General features: G+C 43.0%; 2 protein-coding genes across 6 annotated transcripts in view; one reads left to right on the plus strand and one right to left on the minus strand.

Annotated features, from left to right (window-relative positions):
* The window catches only part of LOC110530665 (dynein, cytoplasmic 1, intermediate chain 2a), a 30,857-nt gene extending 29,803 nt beyond the window's left edge, over positions 1 to 1,054 (minus strand). For all 4 annotated transcript variants that reach the window (XM_090182699.1, XM_090182696.1, XM_090182695.1 and 1 more), the window contains exon 1: positions 969 to 1,054. The gene's annotated coding sequence lies outside the window, so the exon portion shown is untranslated. The remainder of the gene's footprint in view (positions 1 to 968) is intronic.
* On the plus strand, positions 1,015 to 27,280 carry LOC110530663 (serine/threonine-protein kinase tousled-like 1-B). 2 transcript variants are annotated; one of them, XM_021613888.3, is made up of 22 exons: positions 1,015 to 1,675; positions 4,413 to 4,528; positions 4,707 to 4,775; positions 5,132 to 5,170; positions 5,289 to 5,364; positions 7,899 to 7,942; positions 9,599 to 9,700; positions 9,796 to 9,882; positions 9,990 to 10,082; positions 16,680 to 16,790; positions 16,875 to 17,011; positions 17,219 to 17,413; positions 17,539 to 17,605; positions 17,712 to 17,809; positions 18,202 to 18,283; positions 18,393 to 18,484; positions 18,579 to 18,668; positions 24,044 to 24,213; positions 24,566 to 24,701; positions 24,795 to 24,906; positions 25,643 to 25,750; positions 25,896 to 27,280. In XM_021613888.3, the coding sequence occupies exons 1-22, from the start codon at positions 1,549 to 1,551 to the stop codon at positions 26,043 to 26,045; spliced, it is 2,301 nt and encodes a 766-aa protein (XP_021469563.1). In that variant the 5' UTR covers positions 1,015 to 1,548; the 3' UTR covers positions 26,046 to 27,280. The 2 variants fall into 2 exon arrangements, with proteins under 2 accessions (XP_021469563.1, XP_021469564.1); XM_021613889.3 differs by lacking the exon at positions 5,132 to 5,170 and having other exon boundaries at positions 1,048 to 1,675.
* The last annotated feature ends 132 nt before the right edge of the window (positions 27,281 to 27,412 follow it).

A 27,412-nucleotide genomic window follows, 5' to 3' on the forward strand; every position in this document is an offset into this window, starting at 1 on the left:
TATTTGTCACATGCTTGGAAAACAACAGGTATAGACTAACAGTGAAATGCTTACGGGCCCTTCCCAACAATGTAGAGAGAAAGAGAAATAATAGATAAGTAATAATAAATACACAATAGTGAGTACGTGTGTGATGATCATCTTAACCATTCTCTATGATAACTTTGTGCTGTCAGAATCATATAGACTTATCTGTTACCGAGAGAGCTCGTCAGTGGAACCCACAGTGAGTCTGTTGTTATGTTATTTAACATTTATTTTATCAGGGAGTCATACTGAGACCAGGTTCTCTTTTACAGATGAGCTCTGAATATCAGAAATGATAGAAAATACACACATCAACGTTGTTCAGTCTGCCATTAACCTGCCTTCGCCTGGTCGGCTCCATTTGGGTGTAAAGAGTTAAGTCACCCAATGACCAACACAAACACATCCAAATAAAGGTGTGTGTGTGTGTGTGTGTGTGTGTGTGTGTGTGCGTGTGTGTGTGTGTGTGTGTGTGTGTGAATTCCACAGTGACGTCACAAAAGCTTCACCACAACAACATAACATATAGACCTAGCTGGCTGATGCATTGCACCAGATTTGGAACAAAGCATTTTCTCCATCTGTAGATCATAATAACATTGTCCTCCTTCATCAAGCATGTTCACTTCTTTTTTTATAAGATTCATTTTTAATATGGGCCAATACAACAATACTCATGTTTTCAACTTGCCAGTGTGTAGTGGAATTCAACCATGCACACAGCCCACACACACACCAAGTGAACAGCTTTCGGAAACAAATCCTGACATCTGAAAATGCCTGTAGTCAGAAGCCGTTTTTCAATGGATGTGTACTAAAGGCATTCATATATTTATACGAATAAAAGTATAAATAAAATAAATTGTAGTCATGTAATTTTTCCTCTACCATTTCATTCAATATTTTGTTCGTGCGAGGAGAAATGAACTTGTGTGACTTACGGCCATTTTTGGGGTGTCGCTTCATTGTTTTCGCATCATCTCATCCACAGCACGAGCGAGGTGCGCGCCAATCATAGATATAGGCTTAGTAGATATTTTCGACCCATGCATTTTTTGGGTGGTACATTTTTGGTAGCTGATCTGTAAATTGATACATCATCCAACATGGCTGAACAATATACATTGTCATTTAAATACACGTTATTCAAATGTGGCATAGAATTTTGAGATGATAATGATTGACCATACATTATTCGAACGGTCTAATTGGATATCGGTTCTATTGATATATTGCTATGGCGCTAACCTCGCGATAGCCTATTCCAGGATTGGAGCGCTGTTCGCGAACTGATGCTGACAGCCGCTCGATCGATGCAAAGGTTACATTTTATCCTAGCATGCTACTTCAAGACGCATACGCACTGCAGAGCTTACTGAAATATAAGTGTTTACAAAAAATGGTAAAAATTAGATTGATTTCCGTGGCTATGTAGCAGTTGCCTGATGGTGGATGCACTTTTGGGATTTCGGATTTGCACGGACGCCCGTGTGTCTGCTCTCTCACTAGTAAAGTGGCTTCATGAGTGTCCAAAGTAACAGTGGAAGTGGTGGTGGAAGTTTGGAGGCGACGCCATCTTGGTCGCAGCTATCCTCGTCCCTAACGATTTCTCAACAACACATAACGGCCACCACCAAGACCAAGGAAGGTAAATTCAGCAACGATGTCATTCGTCGAAGTCTGTTCGATGGGAAATTGATACTGTTTCCAGTTATAGCGGCCCAATTCGACGGAAATATGGATGTCAATGGATGCCGCAAATTGATGGCCGAACCTTGTCAGTTACAGTCAGTACAGTAGCTAGCTAACGTTACCTCGCTATAAAGGTGTCAGCACTCAGCTACAGTAGAACAATAGCGATGGAATATTCAGACAGGAGCAGACCGATTGAGTGGAAAACAAGTAGGACTGAGAGCAGTCTAGACCGCTGGACCGACAGATGGCCAAGCCCAAGGCATTGTTGTTTATGTAGTTAGCTAGCGATGTTGCCGAGACCTCTGATAAACAGCTGTGGGTAGCTAGTTGCCTTTAGTCTTCCGTCGAACAGCAATGCTACTGCAGGTCCATGCGAATCCACTGAGTTATGATGAATTCAAATTCCTTGTTCTTTGCCAAACAAAGAAGTGTAGGCCTACATTCTGATCACTTCAACATCAGAACAAGAATAGAATGTTGCTGTCATGCAACAGAACTAAAGCCTGTGACTCTGATGCCATCGAAACGGAAGTTTGTCACAGAGGCTCACGTTACTTTAGTATATTAGTGTGTCACAATTGTTACTGTTGCAAAATATTCCAATTGGGATTGTAATAACAATGTAACTATGGCTTCCTGCTGGACTGGGTTCAAGATGAGGCCTGGATGTGGTATTCCTGTGGACATATTTAGTGCTTGGCGGTTGTCAATGCATTATAACTGTTGTCTGGTTTCCCTTTACTTGCACCTCTGTCATAAGGTGTGTGTGTGTGTCAGTGTCAGGGTCAGACATTCCATGTTGTGTGTTTTGGTGATTCAGGAAGGCAAAGTTAACTCTTTGAGTTGAAGTTCAGGCCCACAGCTCAGCTGTTGAATCGGAGCTAATGTGCTTGTCTAGTCCAGTACCAAATACTGACTGCTAGGTTGTATTGGTCATACAGTCTAACATACTGTTGACACCTGATACATACTACAGTACCAGTCAAAAGTTTGGACACCTACTCATTCAAGGATTTTTCTTTATTTTGACTATTTTCTACATTGTAGAATAATAGTGAAGACATCCAAGCTTTGAAATGACACATGGAATCATGTAGTAACCAACAAAGTGTTGAAAAAAATCAAAATATATTTTAGATTCTTCAAAGTAGCCACTTGCTTTAATGACAGCTTTGCACACTTTTGGCATTCTCTCAACCAGCTTCACCGGGAATGCTTTTCCAACAGTCTTGAAGGAGTTCCCATATATGCTGAGCACTTGTTGGCTGCTTTTCCTTCACTCTGTGGTCCAACTCATCCCAAATCATCTCAGTTGGGATGGGGTTGGTTGAATGTGGAGGCCAGGTCATCTGATGCAGCACTCCATCACTCTCCTTCTTGGTTACATAGCCCTTACACAGCCTGGAGGTGTGTTGGGTTATTGTCCTTTTGAAAAACAAATGGTAGTCCCACTAAGCGCAAACCAGATGTGATGGTGTATCACTGTAGAATGCTGTGGTGGCCATGCTGGTTAAGTGTGCCTTGAATTCTAAGTAAATCACTCACAGTGTCACCAGCAAAGCACCATCACTCCTCCTCCTCCATGCTTCACGATGGGAACCACACATGCAGAGATCCTTTCTCCTACTCTTCCTCTCAAAAAGACATGGTGATTAGAACCAAAAATCTAAGGACAGATTTCCACCGGTCTAATGTCCATTGCTTGCGTTTCTTAGCCCAAACATGTCTTATTGGTGTTCTTTAGTAGTGGTTTCTTTGCAGGAATTTGACCATGAAGGCCTGATTCACACAGTCTCCTCTGAACAGTTGATGTTGAGATGTGTCTGTTACTTGAACTCTGTGAAGCATTTATTTGTGCTGCATTTTCTGAGGCTGGTAACTCTAATGAACGTATCCTCTGCAACAGAGGTAACTCTGGGTCTTCCTTTCCTGTGGCGGTCCTCATGAGAGCCACTTTCATCATAGTGCTTGCAACTGCACTTGAAGAAACGTTCAAAGTTCTTGAAATGTTCCCGGATTGACTGACCTTCATGTCTAAAAGTAATGATAGTTTCTCTACTTATTTGAGCTGCTGTTGCCATGATATGGACTTGGTGTTTTACCAAATAGGGCTGTTTTCTGTATACCACCCCTACCTTGTCACAACACCTCTGATTGGCTCAAACGCATTAAGAAGGAAAGAAATTCCACAAATTAACTTTTAACAAGGGACACCTGTTCACTGAAATGCATTCCAGGGGACGACCTCGTGAAGCTGGTTGAGAGATTGCCAAATGTGTGCAAAACTGTCATCAAGGCAAAGGGTGGCTACTTTGAAGAATCTCAAATATAAAATATATTTTGATTTGTTTGATGCTTTTTTTGGTTATTACATGATTCCATGTGTGTTATTTCATAGTTTTCTTGTCTTCACTACAATGTAGAAAATAAAAAATAAATAAATTAAAACCTTGAATGAATAGGTGTGCCCAAACTTTTGACTGGTACTGTAAGTGCTATAGCTTGGTGCTGTCCATAATGTGTTCACTAAAAGCAGATAGGCTAAGTTGATGTGGGACTGGTGAAGTGCACTGCACTCAAACCATTTGCACTTATCTGATGTGCACTTATTTGAAGTGGATAGTAGTGTGAGACAGTCGGATACAGTTTGTTGTATCCTTACATAGCCATATGTGTTATGTTGTGTTTAGGCCCCATGGAGGAGCTGCACAGCCTGGACCCTCGCAGGCAGGAGCTTCTGGAGGCCAGGTTCATGGGTGCGGTCAGCGGCAACACCGTAGGAAGCAGCGCCAGCGGCGGGGCCAAGGTGACAGACACACCCGTTATTACGCAATTACTATCTCACACATAAATACTAAAACGCACACGTGCAGGTTTTTACTCATACCAGACACACCAAAAAGTTTTTTTAAAAGGCAAGCACATGAAAATGACACATTACACACACTCTTAAACAGTTATGTCTGACTTGTCTGTATGTCCAGGGTCTGGCCAACGAGTGCTCCAACCACAGCTATGGCAGTCTCGGCTCTTCCAGCGACAAAGAGTCAGAGGTGAGACACACACACCATGCAGAGACGATGTCAGTGAGGGACGGGTCTGGCCTAGTTTCAGTGATTAGATGTCACACCATATCACCGACACACAGGTGGCTTACTCGCTGTTAAAAGAAAAGACGCCATTTAGTTTGAGTGGAGACAGGGAAGGCAGGCATTTTGTCTATGTAGCCATTTACATTTTTGGAACCATGGACAGTTAATCAGGAGACTGAATGATATCTTTGTTTGTCCTTGCATGACCCACCTCAATCTTTCTCTTTCCTCCCTGTTTCAACCTTCCTCGCTATCTTTCCTCCATCCCTGTCTCACTCTCTCCTCACTCTCTTTTGAATGTATCTTTCTCTACCTAGAACTCTGATATGAAGAGGGGGAGTTCTCCTGCATATTCTGTACGTACTCTTCCTTCCTACTGTCCTACCCCCCCACCACACACACACACTCATACACTCTCTTCCTAAGGGGACACGCGGATGTCAGAATAGTGATTTACTATTTGTTTATTCTCAGACCCCTGAGAAGAAGCACTCTGAGTCGCCCAGAGGAAGGAAGAGGAAAGCTGACATCCAATCGGAGAACAGCCAGGGTATGACACATACATACAGTGCCTTCAGAAAGTATGCACACCCCTTGCAAAAAGGCATTACAATTGGAAGAAATTTGGCAAAGAAACAAACTTTGTCATGAATTCAAAGCATTGTATTTAAGGCAAATCCAAAACAACTCTGAATAGCCGAGTTACACTTTTGCCTAAATCTGCTTTATAATCTATGGCAAGACTTGAAAATGGCTGTCTAGCAATGATCAATAACCAACTTGACAGAGCTTGACTTTTAAAAAGAATAATATGCAAATATTGTACAATCCAGGTGTGTAAAGCTCTTAGAGACTTATCCAGAAAGACTCACAGCTGTAATCGCTGCCAAAGATGATTCTAGCATGTATTGACTCAGGGCTGTGAATACTTATGTAAATAAGATATTTCCATTTAACTAGGCAAGTCAGTTAAGAACAAATTCAAATGTTCAATGACGGCCTAGTTACAGTGGGTTAACTGCCTTGCAGAATGACAGATTTTTACCTTGTCAGCTCAGGGATTCGATCTTGCAACCTTTTGGTTACTAGTCCAACGCTCTAACCACTAGGTTAGCCACCCCATTTTCAATACATTCGCTGAAGTTTCTAAACATGTTTTCATTTTGTCATTATGGGGTCTAGATTGGTGAGGAGAAAAATCTATTTCATCCATTTTGAATTCAGGCTGTAACACAACAAAATGTAAAAAGTCAAGGGGTTTGAATACTTTCTTAAGGCACTGTACCTGTTTTCTATGATTGTGTTTTGTAATCCCGTCTTGCATTTTATATTTGCATGTGATGTGTGTGTCTTTGTAATTACAGGGCTCATTTGTAAAAGAGACCTTGGTCTCAACCTGACTCCCTGTCAAAAATAAATAAATGCTTCAATAAAATAAAAATAAAAACAACAGTCGTTATAAACAGGGGTGAAATGATCTGGTCAGGACCTGAAGGAATTTTAGATTCTCCTTGGTACTTGATTTATTTTCATTTCAAAGTCACTCACTCGCAAGCTCCCTGTCGGTAGTCGGGCCCTTCCATTAGACAATGTGTATTCTGAATGTCACATGGTATCACTCAGTTAAACAAGGTATATTGAATGTCACATGGTATCACTCAGTTAAACAAGGTATATTGAATGTTACATGGTATCACTCAGTTAAACAAGGTAAACTATATATACAAAAGTATGTGGACACCTCTTCAAATTAGTGGATTAGGCTATTTCAGCCACACCTGTTGCTGAAAGGTGTTTAAAATCGAGCACACGGCCATGCAATCTCCATAGACAAACATTGGCAGTAGAATGGCTTTACTGAAGAGCTCAGTGACTTTCAACGTGGCACCGTCATAGGATGCCACCTTTCTAACAAGTCAGTCCATTCAATTTCTGCCCTGCTAGAGCTGCCCCGGGCAACTGTAAGTGCTGTTATTCTGAAGTGGAAACATCTAGATGCAACAATGCTTCAGCCACGAAATGGTAGGCCACATAAGCTTACAGAACGGAACCGCCAAGTGCTGAAGCTCATAGCGTGTAAAAATGGTCTGTCTTTGGTTGCAACACCTTCTACCGAGTTCCAAACTGCCTCTGGAAGCAACGTCAGCACAAGAACTGTTCGTCGGGAGCTTCATGAAATGGGTTTCTATGGCCTAGCAGCTGCACACACACAAGCCTAAGATTACCATATGCAATGCCAAGCGTCGGCTGGAGTGGTGTAAAGCTCTCCGCCATTGGACTCTGCAGCAGTGGAAATGTGTTCTTTGGCGTGATGAATTATACTTAACCATCTGCTGTCCGACCGACTATTCATGGTTTGGCGGATGCCAGGAGAAAGCTAACTGCCCCAATGCATTGTGCCAACTGTAAAGTTTGGTGGAGGATGAATAATGGTCTGGGTCTGTTTTTCATGATTCGGGCTAGACCCCTTAGTTTCAGTGAAGGGAAATCTGAATGCTACAGCATACAATGACATTCTAGACGATTCTGTGCTTCCAACTTTGTGGCAACAGTTTGGGGAAGGCCCTTTCCTGTTACAACATGACAATGCCCTTATGCACAAAGCAAGGTCCATACAGAAATTGTTTGTTGACATTGGTGTGGAAGAACTTGAGTGGCCTGCACAGAGCCCTGTCCTCAACCGCATCGGACACATTTGGAACATTGACTGCGAGCCAGGCCTAATCACCCAACATCATTCCCCGATCTCACTAATGCTCTTGTCGCTGAATGGAAGAAATTCCCCGCAGAAATGTTCCAACATCTAGTGGAAAACCTTTCCAGAAGCCTGGAGGCTGTTTTAGCATCAAAGGGGCACAAACTCCATATTAATGCCCATGATTTTGGAATGAGATCTTCGACGAGCAGGTGTCCACATACGTTTGGTCATGTAGTGTATGTTCTGAATGTCACTCTCCGTTAAACAAGGTGACACAGTGTCATTGTTACATTCTGTTGTAAGGTCCCTGGGCTGTGCTAACCTCTGTATCTGTGTTAATGCGTTGCTAACCCACGGTATTTGCTCTGTGTTCTCCTCTACCACAGGGAAGACTTCCACACGGGGGCCCAAGATCAGTGACTACTTTGATGTGAGTGTCGTATTATGTAGTTGTTCCAGACTCGTTATTTATATGCACTTTGTGTTCTCTCTGTGTAAGTTAAACTAAATGTAAGCCTTCCATGGGCCAAGCTGGTTGGTCTTGACTCGCAAGATGTCTAGTGAGATGCAGCCTATGTGGAGTTGCCAGAAAACGCTAACATCCTGTTTTTAGGGATACAGTATTTTCAATCTAACTTCCATTTCCGCTGAAAAATGGAAGTAGGGACTCGGCTCAGGCATCTTTCTTTCTACACCTGCTATGTTAGGTTAAGTGAGATGATTGGTGATTGGGTCGTGGTGTGATGATTGTGATTGGTTGACATTGTGAATTTCCCAACTTGAGACATTCTTCTATACACTATGAAAGTCCCATGTACTTCCTGGATCATGTCCCTTGCTGTTTTAAGAATGGGATTCCACAAATGTGTCCTCAAATTTATGCATGTCCTCAAATATTTGAGAAAGCAGTCATTTAAGATGCATGTAAAATGATATTCCTATTAGTGGATTATTTACTTCTACCCAATGCCTTTAAGGTTTTCCACAATGAAAAATATAATGCAATGGAAACCCTTTATTATTATTATTATTATTATTATTATTATTATTGTAATAATATATATATTTTTTTCTCGTTTTATTTTGAGATTTGTGTGTGTGTGTGTGTGTGTGTATCTATATAAAAATATATATATAAAAATGTTACTTTTTACCCCTTTTTCGTGATATCCAATTATCCAATTGGTAGTTAGTCTTGTCCCATCGCTGCAACTCCCGTACGGACTCGGGAGAGGCGAAGGTCGAGTGTGTCCTCAGAAACACAATCCAACCAAGCCGCACTGCTTCTTGACACACTACCCGCTTAACCCATAAGCCAGCTCCACCAATGTGTTGGAGGAAACACAGTACAACTAGCGACTGAAGTCAGTGTGCACTGCGCCCGGCCCGTCACAGGAGTCACTAGAGCGCGATGGGACAAGAAAATCCCGGCCAGCCAAACCCTGCCCTAACCCGGACGACGCTGGGCCAATTGTGCGCTGCCTCATGGGTCTCCTGGTCTCGGCCAGCTGCAACATAACCTGGGATCGAACCCGGGTCTATAGTGACGGCTCTAGCGCCTTACACTTCGAACACACCGACAGCGTCATTGCATTTTGGTACACCAGAATTACATTCATTTCCAATGAAACTCTGCGTTTGCCTTGCAGCGTTGCAAAGGCAGTTGCAGTGCGTTCATTGTGGTGCATGCGTTGGATTTATCGAATGTATGTGTCAAACTATATGTGTAGACAGCTTGACAGAAATGGTAGCAGAAGGTGAATGTTGAACTTTTGTTGCATACATTTTTAGATGATGCTGCGACTATTTTGCGCAGCGACTATTTTGCGCAACGACGCTGTCGGTGTGTTGGAAGCATTAGACCGCTGCGTCACTTGGGAGAATGGAAAACTTTAATGAAAGCCATTAGGTAGAACAAAATTAATCCACAAATACAAATATAATTATACATATATCTTAAATGAATGCATTCAAAAACAGTATGGGGAATGATCCAAGAAGTAGGCGGGACTTTCATAGTGTATTGCTGGGCAATATATATGTGATGTCACTTCCTGTTCCTCACCCTGCTGTTTCCTATGTGTAGTTCCAGGGGGGGAGTGGCTCCAGTCCGGTGAGGGCTCTACCCCAGTTCCTCCGCTCACCACAGAACTCCCACCAAGGTGCTCACTCTGCACCTGGCTCTAACGTACGTATACACACGTGGTAGGACCTTTTTGGGCTTTGGTGTGTGTTTCCTCTCCTTGTTTATAACAGTGTTGTATGTGTGTTGTCTCTCTGTAGATCAGACAGAACAGCTCCTCTCCTACCAGTCTGTGTTTCGGAGATCACCTGATGAACCACAAAGCCTCCTCCAGCAAGTGTGTTCAGGTAAGACTGGCACACTATCTCTTTCCTCAAAATCTTATCACATCTCCTTACGCTCCTCATACCTGTCACACTTCTTTCTCACCTACTCCTCTCCTGTCTCTCTCCAGACAGAGTTGACAGGTCTGAAACTGGCTGCTCTGGAGAGCAACAAGAGTCTGGACCTGGAGAAGAAAGAGGGACGCATAGATGACCTGCTTAGGGTGAGTTTAAGTGCTAGTTAGGGTACTACAGGTGATGGGTAGAGGTTGTACCAGGTAGGATACTACAGGTGATGGGTAGAGGTTGTACTAGTTAGGGTGTTATAGGTGATGGGTAGAGGTTGTACTAGTTGGGGTACTATAGGTGATGGGTAGAGGTTGTACTAGTTAGGGTACTATAGGTGATGGGTAGAGGTTGTACTAGTTAGGGTACTATAGGTGATGGGTAGAGGTTGTACTAGTTAGGGTACTATAGGTGATGGGTAAAGGTTGTACTAGTTAGGGTACTATAGGTGATGGGTAGAGGTTGCACTAGTTAGGGTATTATAGGTGATGGGTAGAGGTTGTACTAGTTAGGGTACTATAGGTGATGGGTAGAGGTTGTACTAGTTAGGGTACTACAGGTGATGGGTAGAGGTTGTACCAGGTAGGATACTACAGGTGATGGGTAGAGGTTGTACTAGTTAGGGTGTTATAGGTGATGGGTAGAGGTTGTACTAGTTGGGGTACTATAGGTGATGGGTAGAGGTTGTACTAGTTAGGGTACTATAGGTGATGGTTGGAGGTTGTACTAGTTAGGGTACTATAGGTGATGGGTAGAGGTTGTACTAGTTAGGGTACTATAGGTGATGGGTAGAGGTTGTACTAGTTAGGGTACTATAGGTGATGGGTAGAGTTTGTACTAGTTAGGGTACTATAGGTGTTAGGGTACTACAGGTGATGGGTAGAGGTTGTACTAGTTAGGGTACTATAGGTGATGGGTAGAGGTTGTACTAGTTAGGGTACTACAGGGGATGGGTAGAGGTTGTACTAGTTAGGGTACTACAGGTGATGGGTAGAGGTTGTACTAGTTAGGGTATTATAGGTGATGGGTAGAGGTTGTACTAGTTAGGGTACTATAGGTTATGGGTAGAGGTTGTACTAGTTAGGGTACTATAGGTGATGGATAGAGGTTGTACTAGTTAGGGTACTATAGGTGATGGGTAGAGGTTGTACTAGTTAGGGTACTATAGGTGTTAGGGTACTATAGGTGATGGGTAGAGGTTGTACTAGTTAGGGTACTATAGGGGATGGGTAGAGGTTGTACCAGGTAGGATACTACAGGTGATGGGTAGAGGTTGTACTAGTTAGGGTGTTATAGGTGATGGGTAGAGGTTGTACTAGTTGGGGTACTATAGGTGATGGGTAGAGGTTGTACTAGTTAGGGTACTATAGGTGATGGGTAGAGGTTGTACTAGTTAGGGTACTATAGGTGATGGGTAGAGGTTGTACTAGTTAGGGTACTATAGGTGATGGGTAGAGGTTGTACTAGTTAGGGTACTATAGGTGATGGGTAGAGGTTGTACTAGTTAGGGTATTATAGGTGATGGGTAGAGGTTGTACTAGTTAGGGTACTATAGGTGATGGGTAGAGGTTGTACTAGTTAGGGTACTACAGGTGATGGGTAGAGGTTGTACCAGGTAGGATACTACAGGTGATGGGTAGAGGTTGTACTAGTTAGGGTGTTATAGGTGATGGGTAGAGGTTGTACTAGTTGGGGTACTATAGGTGATGGGTAGAGGTTGTACTAGTTAGGGTACTATAGGTGATGGTTGGAGGTTGTACTAGTTAGGGTACTATAGGTGATGGGTAGAGGTTGTACTAGTTAGGGTACTATAGGTGATGGGTAGAGGTTGTACTAGTTAGGGTACTATAGGTGATGGGTAGAGTTTGTACTAGTTAGGGTACTATAGGTGTTAGGGTACTACAGGTGATGGGTAGAGGTTGTACTAGTTAGGGTACTATAGGTGATGGGTAGAGGTTGTACTAGTTAGGGTACTACAGGGGATGGGTAGAGGTTGTACTAGTTAGGGTACTACAGGTGATGGGTAGAGGTTGTACTAGTTAGGGTATTATAGGTGATGGGTAGAGGTTGTACTAGTTAGGGTACTATAGGTTATGGGTAGAGGTTGTACTAGTTAGGGTACTATAGGTGATGGATAGAGGTTGTACTAGTTAGGGTACTATAGGTGATGGGTAGAGGTTGTACTAGTTAGGGTACTATAGGTGTTAGGGTACTATAGGTGATGGGTAGAGGTTGTACTAGTTAGGGTACTATAGGTGATTGGTAGAGGTTGTACTAGTTAGGGTACTATAGGTGTTAGGGTACTATAGGTGATGGGTAGAGGTTGTACTAGTTAGGGTACTATAGGTGATGGGTAGAGGTTGTACTAGTTAGGGTACTATAGGTGATGGGTAGAGGTTGTACTAGTTAGGATACTACAGGTAATGTGTAGAGGTTGTACCAGTTAGGGTATTATAGGTGATGGGTAGAGGTTGTACTAGTTAGGGTACTACAGGTGATGGGTAGAGGTTGTACTAGTTAGGGTACTATAGGTGTTAGGGTACTATAGGTGATGGGTAGAGGTTGTACTAGTTAGGGTACTATAGGTGATGGGTAGAGGTTGTACTAGTTAGGGTACTATAGGTGATGGGTAGAGGTTGTACTAGTTAGGGTATTATAGGTGATGGGTAGAGGTTGTACTAGTTAGGGTACTACAGGTGATGGGTAGAGGTTGTACTAGTTAGGGTATTATAGGTGATGGGTAGAGGTTGTACTAGTTAGGGTACTATAGGTGATGGGTAGAGGTTGTACTAGTTAGGGTACTATAGGTGATGGGTAGAGGTTGTACTAGTTAGGGTACTATAGGTGATGGGTAGAGGTTGTACTAGTTAGGGTATTATAGGTGATGGGTAGAGGTTGTACTAGTTAGGGTACTATAGGGGATGGGTAGAGGTTGTACCAGGTAGGATACTACAGGTGATGGGTAGAGGTTGTACTAGTTAGGGTGTTATAGGTGATGGGTAGAGGTTGTACTAGTTGGGTTACTATAGGTGATGGGTAGAGGTTGTACTAGTTAGGGTACTATAGGTGATGGGTAGAGGTTGTACTAGTTAGGGTACTATAGGTGATGGGTAGAGGTTGTACTAGTTAGGGTACTATAGGTGATGGGTAGAGGTTGTACTAGTTAGGGTACTATAGGTGATGGGTAGAGGTTGTACTAGTTAGGGTATTATAGGTGATGGGTAGAGGTTGTACTAGTTAGGGTACTATAGGTGATGGGTAGAGGTTGTACTAGTTAGGGTACTACAGGTGATGGGTAGAGGTTGTACCAGGTAGGATACTACAGGTGATGGGTAGAGGTTGTACTAGTTAGGGTGTTATAGGTGATGGGTAGAGGTTGTACTAGTTGGGGTACTATAGGTGATGGGTAGAGGTTGTACTAGTTAGGGTACTATAGGTGATGGTTGGAGGTTGTACTAGTTAGGGTACTATAGGTGATGGGTAGAGGTTGTACTAGTTAGGGTACTATAGGTGATGGGTAGAGGTTGTACTAGTTAGGGTACTATAGGTGATGGGTAGAGTTTGTACTAGTTAGGGTACTATAGGTGTTAGGGTACTACAGGTGATGGGTAGAGGTTGTACTAGTTAGGGTACTATAGGTGATGGGTAGAGGTTGTACTAGTTAGGGTACTACAGGGGATGGGTAGAGGTTGTACTAGTTAGGGTACTACAGGTGATGGGTAGAGGTTGTACTAGTTAGGGTATTATAGGTGATGGGTAGAGGTTGTACTAGTTAGGGTACTATAGGTTATGGGTAGAGGTTGTACTAGTTAGGGTACTATAGGTGATGGATAGAGGTTGTACTAGTTAGGGTACTATAGGTGATGGGTAGAGGTTGTACTAGTTAGGGTACTATAGGTGTTAGGGTACTATAGGTGATGGGTAGAGGTTGTACTAGTTAGGGTACTATAGGTGATTGGTAGAGGTTGTACTAGTTAGGGTACTATAGGTGTTAGGGTACTATAGGTGATGGGTAGAGGTTGTACTAGTTAGGGTACTACAGGTGATGGGTAGAGGTTGTACTAGTTAGGGTATTATAGGTGATGGGTAGAGGTTGTACTAGTTAGGATACTACAGGTAATGTGTAGAGGTTGTACCAGTTAGGGTATTATAGGTGATGGGTAGAGGTTGTACTAGTTAGGATACTACAGGTAATGTGTAGAGGTTGTACCAGTTAGGGTATTATAGGTGATGGGTAGAGGTTGTACTAGTTAGGGTACTATAGGTGATGGGTAGAGGTTGTACTAGTTAGGGTACTATAGGTGTTAGGGTACTATAGGTGATGGGTAGAGGTTGTACTAGTTAGGGTACTATAGGTGATGGGTAGAGGTTGTACTAGTTAGGGTACTATAGGTGATGGGTAGAGGTTGTACTAGTTAGGGTATTATAGGTGATGGGTAGAGGTTGTACTAGTTAGGGTACTACAGGTGATGGGTAGAGGTTGTACTAGTTAGGGTATTATAGGTGATGGGTAGAGGTTGTACTAGTTAGGGTACTATAGGTGATGGGTAGAGGTTGTACTAGTTAGGGTACTATAGGTGATGGGTAGAGGTTGTACTAGTTAGGGTACTATAGGTGATGGGTAGAGGTTGTACTAGTTAGGGTATTATAGGTGATGGGTAGAGGTTGTACTAGTTAGGGTACTATAGGTGATGGGTAGAGGTTGTACTAGTTAGGGTACTATAGGTGATGGGTAGAGGTTGTACTAGTTAGGGTACTATAGGTGTTAGGGTACTATAGGTGATGGGTAGAGGTTGTACTAGTTAGGGTACTATAGGTGATGGGTAGAGGTTGTACTAGTTAGGGTACTATAGGTGATGGGTAGAGGTTGTACTAGTTAGGGTACTACAGGTTATGGGTAGAGGTTGTACTAGTTAGGGTACTATAGGTGATGGGTAGATGTTGTACTAGTTAGGGTACTATAGGTGATGGGTAGAGGTTGTACTAGTTAGGGTACTATAGGTGATGGGTAGAGGTTGTACTAGTTAGGGTACTATAGGTGATGGGTAGAGGTTGTACTAGTTAGGGTACTATAGGTGATGGGTAGAGGTTGTACTTGTTAGGGTACTATAGGTGATGGGTAGAGGTTGTACTAGTTAGGGTACTATAGGTGATGGGTAGAGGTTGTACTAGTTAGGGTACTATAGGTGTTAGGGTACTATAGGTGATGGGTAGAGGTTGTACTAGTTAGGGTACTATAGGTGATGGGTAGAGGTTGTACTAGTTAGGGTACTATAGGTGATGGGTAGAGGTTGTACTAGTTAGGGTACTATAGGTGTTAGGGTACTATAGGTGATGGGTAGAGGTTGTACTAGTTAGGGTACTATAGGTGATGGGTAGAGGTTGTACTAGTTAGGGTACTATAGGTGATGGGTAGAGGTTGTACTAGTTAGGGTACTACAGGTTATGGGTAGAGGTTGTACTAGTTAGGGTACTATAGGTGATGGGTAGAGGTTGTACTAGTTAGGGTACTATAGGTGATGGGTAGAGGTTGTACTAGTTAGGGTACTATAGGTGATGGGTAGAGGTTGTACTAGTTAGGGCACTATAGGTGATGGGTAGAGGTTGTACTAGTTAGGGTACTATAGGTGATGGGTAGAGGTTGTACTTGTTAGGGTACTATAGGTGATGGGTAGAGGTTGTACTAGTTAGGGTACTATAGGTGATGGGTAGAGGTTGTACTAGTTAGGGTACTATAGGTGATGGGTAGAGGTTGTACTAGTTAGGGTACTATAGGTGATGGGTAGAGGTTGTATTAGTTAGGGTACTATAGGTGATGGGTAGAGGTTGTACTAGTTAGGGTATTATAGGTGATGGGTAGAGGTTGTACTAGTTAGGGTATTATAGGTGATGGGTAGAGGTTGTACTAGTTAGGGTATTATAGGTGATGGGTAGAGGTTGTACTAGTTAGGGTACTATAGGTGATGGGTAGAGGTTGTACTAGTTAGGGTACTATAGGTGATGGGTAGAGGTTGTACTAGTTAGGGTACTATAGGTGTTAGGGTACTATAGGTGATGGGTAGAGGTTGTACTAGTTAGGGTACTATAGGTGATGGGTAGAGGTTGTACTAGTTAGGGTACTATAGGTGATGGGTAGAGGTTGTACTAGTTAGGTTACTATAGGTGATGGGTAGAGGTTGTACTAGTTAGGGTACTATAGGTGATGGGTAGAGGTTGTACTAGTTAGGGTACTACAGGTTATGGGTAGAGGTTGTACTAGTTAGGGTACTATAGGTGATGGGTAGAGGTTGTACTAGTTAGGGTACTATAGGTGATGGGTAGAGGTTGTACTAGTTAGGGTACTATAGGTGTTAGGGTACTATAGGTGATGGGTAGAGGTTGTACTAGTTAGGGTACTATAGGTGATGGGTAGAGGTTGTACTAGTTAGGGTACTACAGGTGATGGGTAGAGGTTGTACTAGTTAGGGTACTATAGGTGATGGGTAGAGGTTGTACTAGTTAGGGTACTATAGGTGATGGGTAGAGGTTGTACTAGTTAGGGTACTATAGGTGATGGGTAGAGGTTGTACTAGTTAGGGTACTATAGGTGATGGTTAGAGGTTGTACTAGTTAGGGTACTATAGGTGATGGGTAGAGGTTGTACTAGTTAGGGTACTATAGGTGATGGGTAGAGGTTGTACTAGTTAGGGTACTATAGGTGATGGGTAGAGGTTGTGTACTGTTGTGTGTTTATACCTGTATTGTTTTCCCTCCAGGCCAACTGTGACCTGAGGAGACAGATTGATGAACAGCAGAAACTCCTGGAGAAATACAAGGAGAGACTGAACAAATGCATCACAATGAGCAAGAAACTACTCATAGAGAAGGTGTTGATTTGTTTGTATGGATGTCTGTTACTGACACAAGGCCATGTGCGATTGTGTAACTGGCGTCTATTTGTGTGTATGTAGAGCACCCAGGAGAAGCAGTCGTGCAGAGAGAAGAGCATGCAGGACCGTCTCAGACTGGGTCACTTCACCACTGTACGACATGGAGCCTCCTACACTGAACAGTGGACCGACGGATACGCATTCCAGAACCTTGTCAAGTGAGAATACACACACTTCACAAACCCACATATAATATACTGTATGTACATGGTCTGCTCTCCAAAGCATAATGAAACGATAACATTTCCTATGACCTGTTATGTGTGATATGACTTTCTTTTGACCTGTTATATGTGATTACTTTCTTATGACCTGCTGTAACACTTTATAACCCCCCCACACACACACACACTCTCTGTGTGTAGGCAGCAGGAGGGTATCAACCAGCAGAGAGAGGAGATTGAGCGTCAGAGGAAGCTGCTAGCCAAAAGGAAGCCTCCCAACCCCTCCTCCTCCCCCTCCCTCTCCTTAGGAACCACCTCCGAACCCAAACAGCGCAAAGCCAAGGTTGTAAACGGCAATGACCCCGACCCTTTCCTCAAACCCTCCCTGCCTCAGATGTGAGTACACACACACACTGAGGGACACACACACTTGTACATACAGGAATACATGCGCACGGGCAGATGGATACACACACTTTTGCGTTGTTGGTGCAGTGACGTTTATCAACATTTTTTTTTAGGTTGACTCTGGCTGAGTATCATGAGCAAGAGGAGATCTTCAAGCTTCGCCTGGGACACCTGAAGAAGGTTGGTTTCACTATGAACACAAACATGTTTGTTCAAAGTACTATTGTCCCGAATCCCAAAATGAATACAATTAACTGTCTGAGTAATGTGGTTGACTGTCTCTCAGGAGGAGGCTGAGATCCAGGCAGAGCTGGAGAGGTTGGAGAGGGTGAGGAACCTCCACATCCGAGAGCTGAAGAGGATCAACAATGAGGACAGCTCATCGTAAGTACAAGACAGGAAGACGCAATCATATAGAAATCCTGACCCCAGCACTGTCTCCTGGTTCAAAACCCAACCCTAGTGCCTACATATCCGTAGGCCAGTAGCTGTAGTGTGGCTGACTGCCAAGTTGATACTTTCTAGGTGTTCATAAGATAATAATTGTAATATATGCCATTTAGCAGGCACATTTATCCAAAGCAACTTAGTCATGTGTGGATACATTTTATATATGGATGGCCCAAGCAGGAATCGAACCCACGACCCTTGGCATTGCAAGTGCCATGCTCCACTGACTGAGCCACAGCTCTTGTAGGTGTTATGTGGGTAAATGATCCTTTTATACTATAGGAAGCAGCCTGTTCAGTCTATCTGTCTGTCTGTCTGTCTGTCAGGTTTAAAGACCACCCCACTCTGAATGAGAGGTACCTGCTGCTGTATCTGCTAGGCAGAGGAGGCTTCAGTGAAGTCTATAAGGTATGGATTGACTACTGGTATGTGCTTGTGAATGATTATTAAGAGATTCTAGATCCATACTGTACCTGTGCTTGTGAGTGTTTGTCTGATGTGTGTTCTGTGTCTTCAGGCCTTTGACCTGTTTGAGCAGCGCTACGCAGCCGTTAAAATCCACCAACTCAACAAGAACTGGAGAGAGGAGAAGAAGGAGAACTATCACAAGTATGAGACGCAGAATTTACAACCAAGTTTACATCCAAGTTTTAAACGGTATTTGACCAGACTTGCTTACACACAATATTGTTTTCTGTCCCAGGCATGCCTGTAGAGAATACCGGATACACAAACAGCTGGACCACCCCAGAATAGTCAAACTCTACGACTACTTCTCCCTGGATACAGACACGTAAGTGGCGTTTTACCCCAAACATAGTACAGTTCTTTCACAGATCAGATGAAGGAGAGGAAGCCATTTTAGACTGTTGAGATGCCTCTTAGGTTATAGTTAATGGAGTCCATTGTATTCTCTGTTTCTCTCTGTTTCTCTTGCTCACACTCTTTCTCTGTTTTTCTCTTGTGGTGGAATTATTGTAATCGAGAGGATTACAAAAACAAACAAACTTAATTATTTAATTAGTGCAGTAATGGAGCTGGTCGGTAATCACCCCTGGAGGTGATCACTGAGAACTCAACAAATCAAATCAAATGTATTTATATAGCCCTTGGTACATCAGCTGATATCTCAAAGTGCTGTACAGAAACCCAGCCTAAAACCCCAAACAGCAAGCAATGCAGCTGTAGAAGCACGGTGGCTAGGAAAAACTCCCTGGTTTGAGCCACAGCATTTTATAACAAAGTCCATTCCTCTTCAGTCTACATGACTAACAACAGATGTATGGAATGGGTCACAAGGTTAAGATTTGTATGAAAGATACTTATAATTCACAGCAGACAGTATCTGTCCTCATTGTGTAGAGACCAAGGTCTGAACCACCAACTCCATACTGGAGCCATCTCCCCTGGTACCTGAGTACAGAAACATTAACTCATGCTCTGGAATGCGGTATCACCCAAAGACATCGTAAATCTCCTGCCAGTGTTACATCTCCCAGAGGCCCACTTTCAGTTGGTACAGACACAATAGAGTTATAAGAACCCTCTATTCTGTTGCATAATACAACCATTTGATGCAATTACAACATTATAACATGATCTTGCAATTTTGCCATCACATGCCCCCATTTTGAGAGTCCTCTCAACTTAAAAGAAAATTACAACATTTAAAAAACATTAATTCACATGTAGAAAATGCATACGTTCTTCAAAAACCAAGAAGCATGAAAGCAATAACTCATTATATGGGTTCCTGCTCGTGACCGACTGACCAGAGATGGCGCCGACAGAGATGGTCGTCTCGCTTCGCGTTCTTAGGAAACTAGCAGTATTTTGTTTTTTTATGTATTAATACTTACGTTGTTACCCCAGGAAATGTTAAGTCTTATTACATACAGCCGGGAAGAACTGTTGGATATAAGAGCAACGTCAACTTACCAACATTACTACCAGGAATACGACTTTCCCGAAGCGGATCCTCTGTTGGACCACCACCCAGGAGAATGGATCAGATCCCAGTAGGTGACCCAAAAAAACAGCGCCGCAGACTGAGCGGCCTTCTGGTCAGGCTCCGTAGACGGTCACATCACTATCCGCTCCCGAGAATACTACTCGCCAATGTCCAGTCTCTTGACAACAAGGTAGACGAAATTAGAGCAAGGGTTGCCTTCCAGAGAGACATCAGAGATTGTATCATTCTCTGTTTCACGGAAACATGGCTCACTCGGGATATGTTATCAGAGTCGATACAGCCACCCGGTTTCTTCACGCATCGCACCAACAGAAACAAATATCTCTCTGGTAACAGGAAGGGCGGGGGTGTATGCCTTATGATTAACGAGTCGTGGTGTGATCATAATAACATACAGGACTTAAGTCATTTTGTTCATCTGACCTAGAATTCCTTACAATCAAATGCCGACCGCATTATCTACCAGGAGAATTGTCTTCGATTATAATCACAGCCGTGTACCCCCCCCCCCCCCCCGACGCAGACACCTCGACGGCCCTGAAAGAACTGCATTGGACTCTATGTAAACTGGAAACCATATTTCCTGTGGCTGCATTTATTGTAGCTGGGGTTTTTTCACAAAACGAATATGAAAACAAGGCTCCCTAAAGTTTATCAGTATATTGATTGCATGACCCGGGCTGGCAGCATTCTGGATCATTGTTACTCTAACTTCCGCGACCCATACAAAGCCATCCTTTTGGCAAATCTGGACCAGGACTCCATTTTGTTGCTCCCAGCATATAGACAGAAACTTAAACAGGAAACGAACGCCAGTGCTCATGTCTGCTTGACGTTGGTCCGACCTATCGGATTACACGCTTCAAGGTTGCTTCGATCACGTGGACTGGGATATGTTCTGGATAGCCTCAGACAACAACATTGATGTTTACGCTGATTCAGTGAGAGAGTTTATTAGCTAGTGCATCGTTGATGTTGTTCCCAGGATGACTATTACAACCTTCCTCAACCAGAAACCGTGGATTGATGGCAGCATTTGCGCAAAACTGAAAACCATTGCTTTTAATCATGGCAAGGCGACCGGAAAAATGAGCGAATACAATCAGTGTAGCTATTCCCTCCGCAAGGCAATCAAACAAGCTAAGAGTCAGTATAGAGACAAGCAGTCCCAATTCAGACACGAGATGTACAGTGGGGAGAACAAGTATTTGAAACACTGCCAATTTTGCAGGTTTTCCTACTTACAAAGCATGTAGAGGTCTGTAATTTTTATCATAGACGTACACCTCAACTGTGAGAGACGGAATCTAAAACAAAAATCCAGAAAATCACATTGTATGATTTTTTAAGTAATTCATTTGCATTTTATTGCATGACATAAGTATTTGATACATCAGACAAGCTGAACTTAATATTTGGTCCAGAAACCTTTGTTTGCAATTACAGAGATCATACGTTTCCTGTAGTTCTTGACCAGGTTTGCACACACTGCAGCAGGGATTTTGGCCCACTCCTCCATACAAACCTTCTCCAGATCCTTCAGGTTTCGGGGCTGTCGCTGGGCAATACGGACTTTCAGCTCCCTCCAAAGATGTTCTATTGGGTTCAGGTCTGGAGACTGGCTAGGCCACTCCAGGACCTTGAGATGCTTCTTACGGAGCCACTCCTTAGTTGCCCTGGCTGTGTGTTTCGGGTCGTTGTCATGCTGGAAGACCCAGCCACGACCCATCTTCAATGCTCATACTGAGGGAAGGAGGTTGTTGGCCAAGATCTCGCGATACATGGCCCCATCCATCCTCCCCTCAAGTGCAGTCGTCCTGTCCCCTTTGCAGAAAAGCATCCCCAAATAATGATGTTTCCTCCTCCATGCTTCACGGTTGGGATGGTTTTCTTGGGGTTGTACTCATCCCTCTTCTTCCTCCAACTCAAAACCTACATACGTCTACTTATGGGTTGTTTAAGTTGCATCTCATTATATTCCCAGTATTACTTTACAAATCTCCAGTTGTCGATTATACACACATACAACTCATCATATTTTCATATCTGATTACGTACTCACATCATCCATTCCATGTGTGTTTTCAAGGACTCTCCCCAGCTACGAAGCAGCGCTCCAAACATACTCCCAGTGGAAACAAAAAAATTAACTTTTATTTCCTGTACAATGACCAGCCTGTCATGGGATCCTCAACGGTTCTCTAACCTCCCAGGAACCACGCAAAGTCTAGGCTCCCAGAAACTATAGACTTGCTGCTAACGTCCCTCTCTCAATACTGCCCGAGATATTCTATGATGGGCAGCGATGGAAATAACATTTAAGTCAACATTTTTTAACCAAATTTCAATCATCTTATTATGCAAATGTTTATCTTATTTACACACTCACACAGTACTGTTCCCAAACACATTCGGTTTATTTTTTATAACCTGCAGGAATAGTTTATAGCTTTCACATAGTTACTTAACTATTCGAAACCATTGCATACCATTAACTTATCTACTAATTATTATTTATCTCAGGCTCACACAGAGCCTTCATGATCACCCACACAGGGTTGATCGAATGCTTACACAGAACATGACTAAATAACCATCCACACAGGATTGGTAAGATGTCCTCACAGAACATCATTGAAAGGTTACCCACAGACTCAACCTATCGTGCCCACACAGAACGCTTCTACAAAGATTACCCTCACAGGATTTCAAACCCTGTCTATATGAACAGGGAAACCCATACCATTATCAAAATATAGCCTTATTAGTGGTCCCACAACAGGGCGTTTGGTAAACAAATTGAAACGCTCGTGCAACTTCCAGCGGAAAGGTCGGACGAAAATTCCGCTGGAAGTTGCATGAGCGTTTCGATTTGTTTACCAAACACCCTAACAAAAGGAGGTATATGGACATAAATGATGAACTTGATCAAACAAATCAAACATTTATCGTGGAACTAGGATTCGTGGGAGTGTATTCTGATGAAGATCATCAAAGGTAAGTTAATATTTATAATGCTATTTCTGACTAATGTTGACTGCGCAACATGGCGGATTTTTGGCTCTGAGCTCCGTACTCAGATTATTGCATGGTATGCTTTTTCCGTTGTTTTTTTTAAACAAATCTGACACAGCGGTTTCATTAAGGAGAAGGTTATCTAAAGTTCCATGCATAACACTTGTATTTTCATCAACATTTATTTGGAGTATTTCTGTAAATTGATGTGGTTCTCTGCAAAATCACAGCATGTTTTGGAACTACTGAACATAAACACGGCAATGTAAAATGCGATTTTTGGATATAAATATGAATTTATCTAACAAAACATACATGTATTGTGTAACATGAAGTCCTATGAGTGTCATCTGATGAAGATCATCAATGGTTAGTGATTTATTTTATCTCTATTTTTGTGACTCCTCTCTTTGGCTGGAAAAATGGCTGGGTTTTTCTGTGACTTGGTGGTGACCAAACATAATCGTTTGTGGAGTTTTCGCTGTAAAGCATTTTTGAGATCAGAAACTGTAGCTGGATTAACGAGAATGTTATCTTCAAAATGGTGCCTAATACTTGTATGTTTGAGAAATTAGATTTATGAGATTTCTGTTGATTTGTATTTGGCGCACTGCAATTTCATTGGCTGCTGGCGAGGGGTACCCCGTTCCCAGACAAGTTAACAAAAGTTTTTATCAATTACATACATGTTAAAATTTGAACTTCACTAAAGTCAGATGCCTCGCAAGGCGTCACCTGCACTCTCATTCTTCATTCAATACGTTAACCTCAGCAATCCTACTGTGATCAACCCAGTACCACGGATCTGGACTTTTGGTCGCCCACAACTGGCTAATTAACAATCATGTCCAAGGATTCCGCACTTAAGAACACTCTCATCAACACAACTCAGTCCTGCTAGTCACCCCAGCTGTGGCCCTCTTAAGGAACACCTCGCTCTAAGTGTACCCTCAACAGGGGCTTTTGTTATTTTTTTATGTTGTTTTTCTTTTTTATCTTTTCATCTTTAAATCTCCTGTCAGTGTTGAATCTCCCAGAGGCCCACTTTCAGTTCACACAGACACAATAGAGTTATAAGAGCCTTCTATTCTGTTGCAAAAACAACCATTTGATGCAATTACAGCATTATAACATAATCTTGCAATTTTGCTCTCACGCTTTCTCTTTCTCTCTGCCTTTAGGTTCTGTACGGTTCTAGAGTTCTGTGAGGGGAACGACTTGGACTTCTATCTGAAACAGAACAAGCTGATGTCAGAGAAGGAGGCGCGGTCTATCGTCATGCAGATAGTCAATGCCCTGCGATACCTCAACGAGATCAAACCCCCCATCATACACTACGACCTCAAACCAGGTACACACACACACACACACACACATTCGCTACGACCTCAAACCAGTTACACACACACCACAGGAGGCTGCTGAGGGGAGGACAGCTCATAATAATGTCTGGAACAGAGTAAATGGAATGGTATCAAACACCTGGAAACCATGTGTCTGATGTATTTGATACCATTCCACTGATTCCACTCCAGTCATTACCACAAACCCGTCCTCCCCAATTAAGGTGCCACCAACCTCCTGTGACACACACTACAACCTCAAACCAGGCACACACACACACACACACTCGTTCACACAGTGACTCATGTTTGTGTCGGTGACATACACACATACTCAATTCACGCCTCTTGTCTGTGCAGGTAATATCTTGCTGGTGGATGGGACTGCATGTGGAGAGATAAAGATCACAGACTTTGGGCTGTCTAAGATCATGGATGATGACAACTATGGTGTGGACGGCATGGACCTCACCTCACAGGGAGCTGGCACATACTGGTGAGACACGACACACAACACATGACACACAAATAGTTATATTAGGTTTTTTTCTATTGTATATTGCTTTCTTCATGTTTTCCTCTTGTCCAGGTACCTTCCCCCAGAGTGTTTTGTAGTAGGCAAGGAGCCTCCTAAGATCTCTAACAAAGTGGACGTCTGGTCGGTCGGGGTCATCTTCTTCCAGTGCCTCTATGGACGGAAGGTAAGCACTCACACTCAATAGGGTACCTCTGAAGTGTACTCATTTTATTTTTCTCAGTGATCAGGGCCTAAAATGAACACCTGCCAAATGCAGGTAGATTTTGGCATTGGCGGGTAAGATGTCTATTTTACCAGCCACGTTGGCGGGTGGTCAGGGCTTCACAGTTTGAGCATTTCACTCGCATTTGTGAATAAAAAAACGTTAATTATGATAATGTATAGTCAAATACTGCAGTAGTTGTTTTCAAAGTAAAAGTTGGTCTAATTTACTTAAAGCAAAAATCTACTGAGACTTTGTCCTTATGTTTCTTGGCTATTTCCATTGTTTTGTTCACAAGCGAGGTTGTTTTCTATGTTTGAGTTTCTACTGCTAGGGAGAGAAGACAATGCTTCTACTAACTAGTCAGACTCAATCTCACAGGAACAAACATGACTGGAGGTTACCACGGTAACCCCCCGCCCTTAAAGGGGCAGGTGAACATATTTGTCATCTGTGACACATCTGTCATCTGTGACATTTCGGTTAAAAGACTCAGGTCACAAAAAATGAAATGAAACAATATACCACATTACTTCTTATTAGTAATGCATTTATTGTTTTAGAAAAATTGCAAAGCATAAGCATCTGTAATTTCTTGTAAAATAATTTACCACAGTGGTTGGTAGACCAAAAGGTGAATTTTAGGCCCAGTCAGTTATACCTCAGTTTTGTTTTAACTGTGTGTGTGTTCATGCAGCCATTTGGCCATAACCAGTCTCAGCAGGACATCCTTCAGGAGAACACCATCCTCAAAGCCACCGAGGTCCAGTTCCCTGCCAAGCCCCAGGCCAGCACAGAGGCCAAGGTGACTCATACTTACTCTGAATTGTACACTCGTCAGGACATGTCTGAATGTGACTAGGACAGACAAAGCATGCGAAGCTGATCCATATTCTATAGATTAACTAACATCTCTCGCTCCATCTTCCTTCTCTATCTCTCCCTGTCAGGCGTTTATCCGGCGCTGTCTGGCCTACCGTAAGGAGGCTCGTTTCGACGTTCACCAGCTGGGCACTGACACGTACCTCCTCCCTCACATGAGACGCACCAACTCCTCAGGCTCCCTTCAGCCCGCCTCCTCCTCAATCTCCTCCTACTGAATGGCTGATGGACATGACTGACAGGCCCAACGGTCAATCCTATAGCAGAACTGATCCTAATATGGGAAATGGAGTGGTGTTGGGTATTCAGAATCCCCCAGCCGCAGTGAAAGGGACGTGAATTTGTTTGGCTGAATAGAATGGATGACACGTGAGATGGGGAAAGAGAAAGACAGAGTGGAGGTGGAGACACTGCTAATGTTTCCAAGTAGCTTTGCCGAAACGTTGCACTGTGTTCTGATCCTGAAGGTGTACCTGCTTGAGAGAGAGAGCGAGAGAGAGAGAGAGAGAGAGAGAGAGAGGCTCTACCCCTTGTGCATGCCATTGGACATGCTGTGTCAGTTGCCATGGGGACTTAAGTGGGGCTAGGCCACACCCCTTGCTAATGTTGAACTGGGCTCTTATTGGTGGAGAGGTAAACTGTAAACAAAAAGCAACACGGTTAGTTGTTTATTGGAATCCCCATCAGAAGTCCATTCCTAAATAGTCCACTAGCTTCTACTATAGAAGGCACTTCCTGTAGATCTGAAGGGATTGGATAGGCATTAAACTATCTCCACCTTGTGCCTGGATAGGCCAAGTGGAATGTTCTCCATATTGCTTAGACCTCTGCAGTCAGTTCAGATCTACACCAGTATGTTGGTGCTAGAGGTCGATTTGGGATGTGGCTTGAATCCCCAGAATAGATCAGTTGGTTTGCCAGACTCACAGTAAACCTTGGACTAAATTGCACTTATAATCAAGATGATTTGGTTTCATGGACATGACTTCTTGAAATAGTCCTGGACTAAGGCTAAGCTTCAGTCCCAGACTGTCGGACAGAAGCTCATATTTAATATGTTCATAAAGTCACGTTTTTAGATCTTGAATCAAGAATGAAATCTACTCCTGGATTAATATAATCTGGCTGTGTGAAAGAAGTTGGTTTTAGGCAGTTTAGGTCCTCCGTGGATCCATCCCTCTACAATGTGCTGAGTGTTAGGCCTGTTCAGGCAATGACGTCTGTTTAGCAGAACACAATGAAACCATATAAGGATCAGCTTTATTGTAAAGATTAAGGTTTCAATACTCAAATCATCTGGAGGAAATTCAATGTACATTTCATGTGTAGGAGTGACATATCTGCAATCTCAGTCTGTACAGGGGGTCAAACACACTCAATGTACTGAACTCTCACTAGGCAGTGCCCCGTCTGCACCTGTTCTCAAATGAATAAAAGACAAAACGCCTAGAAACATAATTCTCTTATTTCCCACTTTGCTTTGAAATTGTACCCTTCCCTTACTCTGTTTTATTGTCTATTCTACCTTCACGTTTTATATTGTAGATGGGAAATAACAGGTGAAACGTTGAGCACATGCAAAGCT

The sequence above is a fragment of the Oncorhynchus mykiss genome, chromosome 8 (genome assembly GCF_057628025.1).
Source record: "Oncorhynchus mykiss isolate SJ-2025 chromosome 8, ASM5762802v1, whole genome shotgun sequence".
NCBI lineage: Eukaryota > Metazoa > Chordata > Actinopteri > Salmoniformes > Salmonidae > Oncorhynchus > Oncorhynchus mykiss.

Excerpts from the sequence above, each read along its gene's own strand:
- LOC110530663 (XM_021613888.3), top strand. The coding sequence starts at position 1,549 with ATGAGTGTCCAAAGTAACAGTGGAAGTGGTGGTGGAAGTTTGGAGGCG. Across the intron at positions 5,171-5,288 it reads GGAGTTCTCCTGCATATTCT|ACCCCTGAGAAGAAGCACTC; the intron begins GTACGTACTCTT and ends GTTTATTCTCAG. Across the intron at positions 24,907-25,642 it reads AGTGCCTCTATGGACGGAAG|CCATTTGGCCATAACCAGTC; the intron begins GTAAGCACTCAC and ends GTGTTCATGCAG.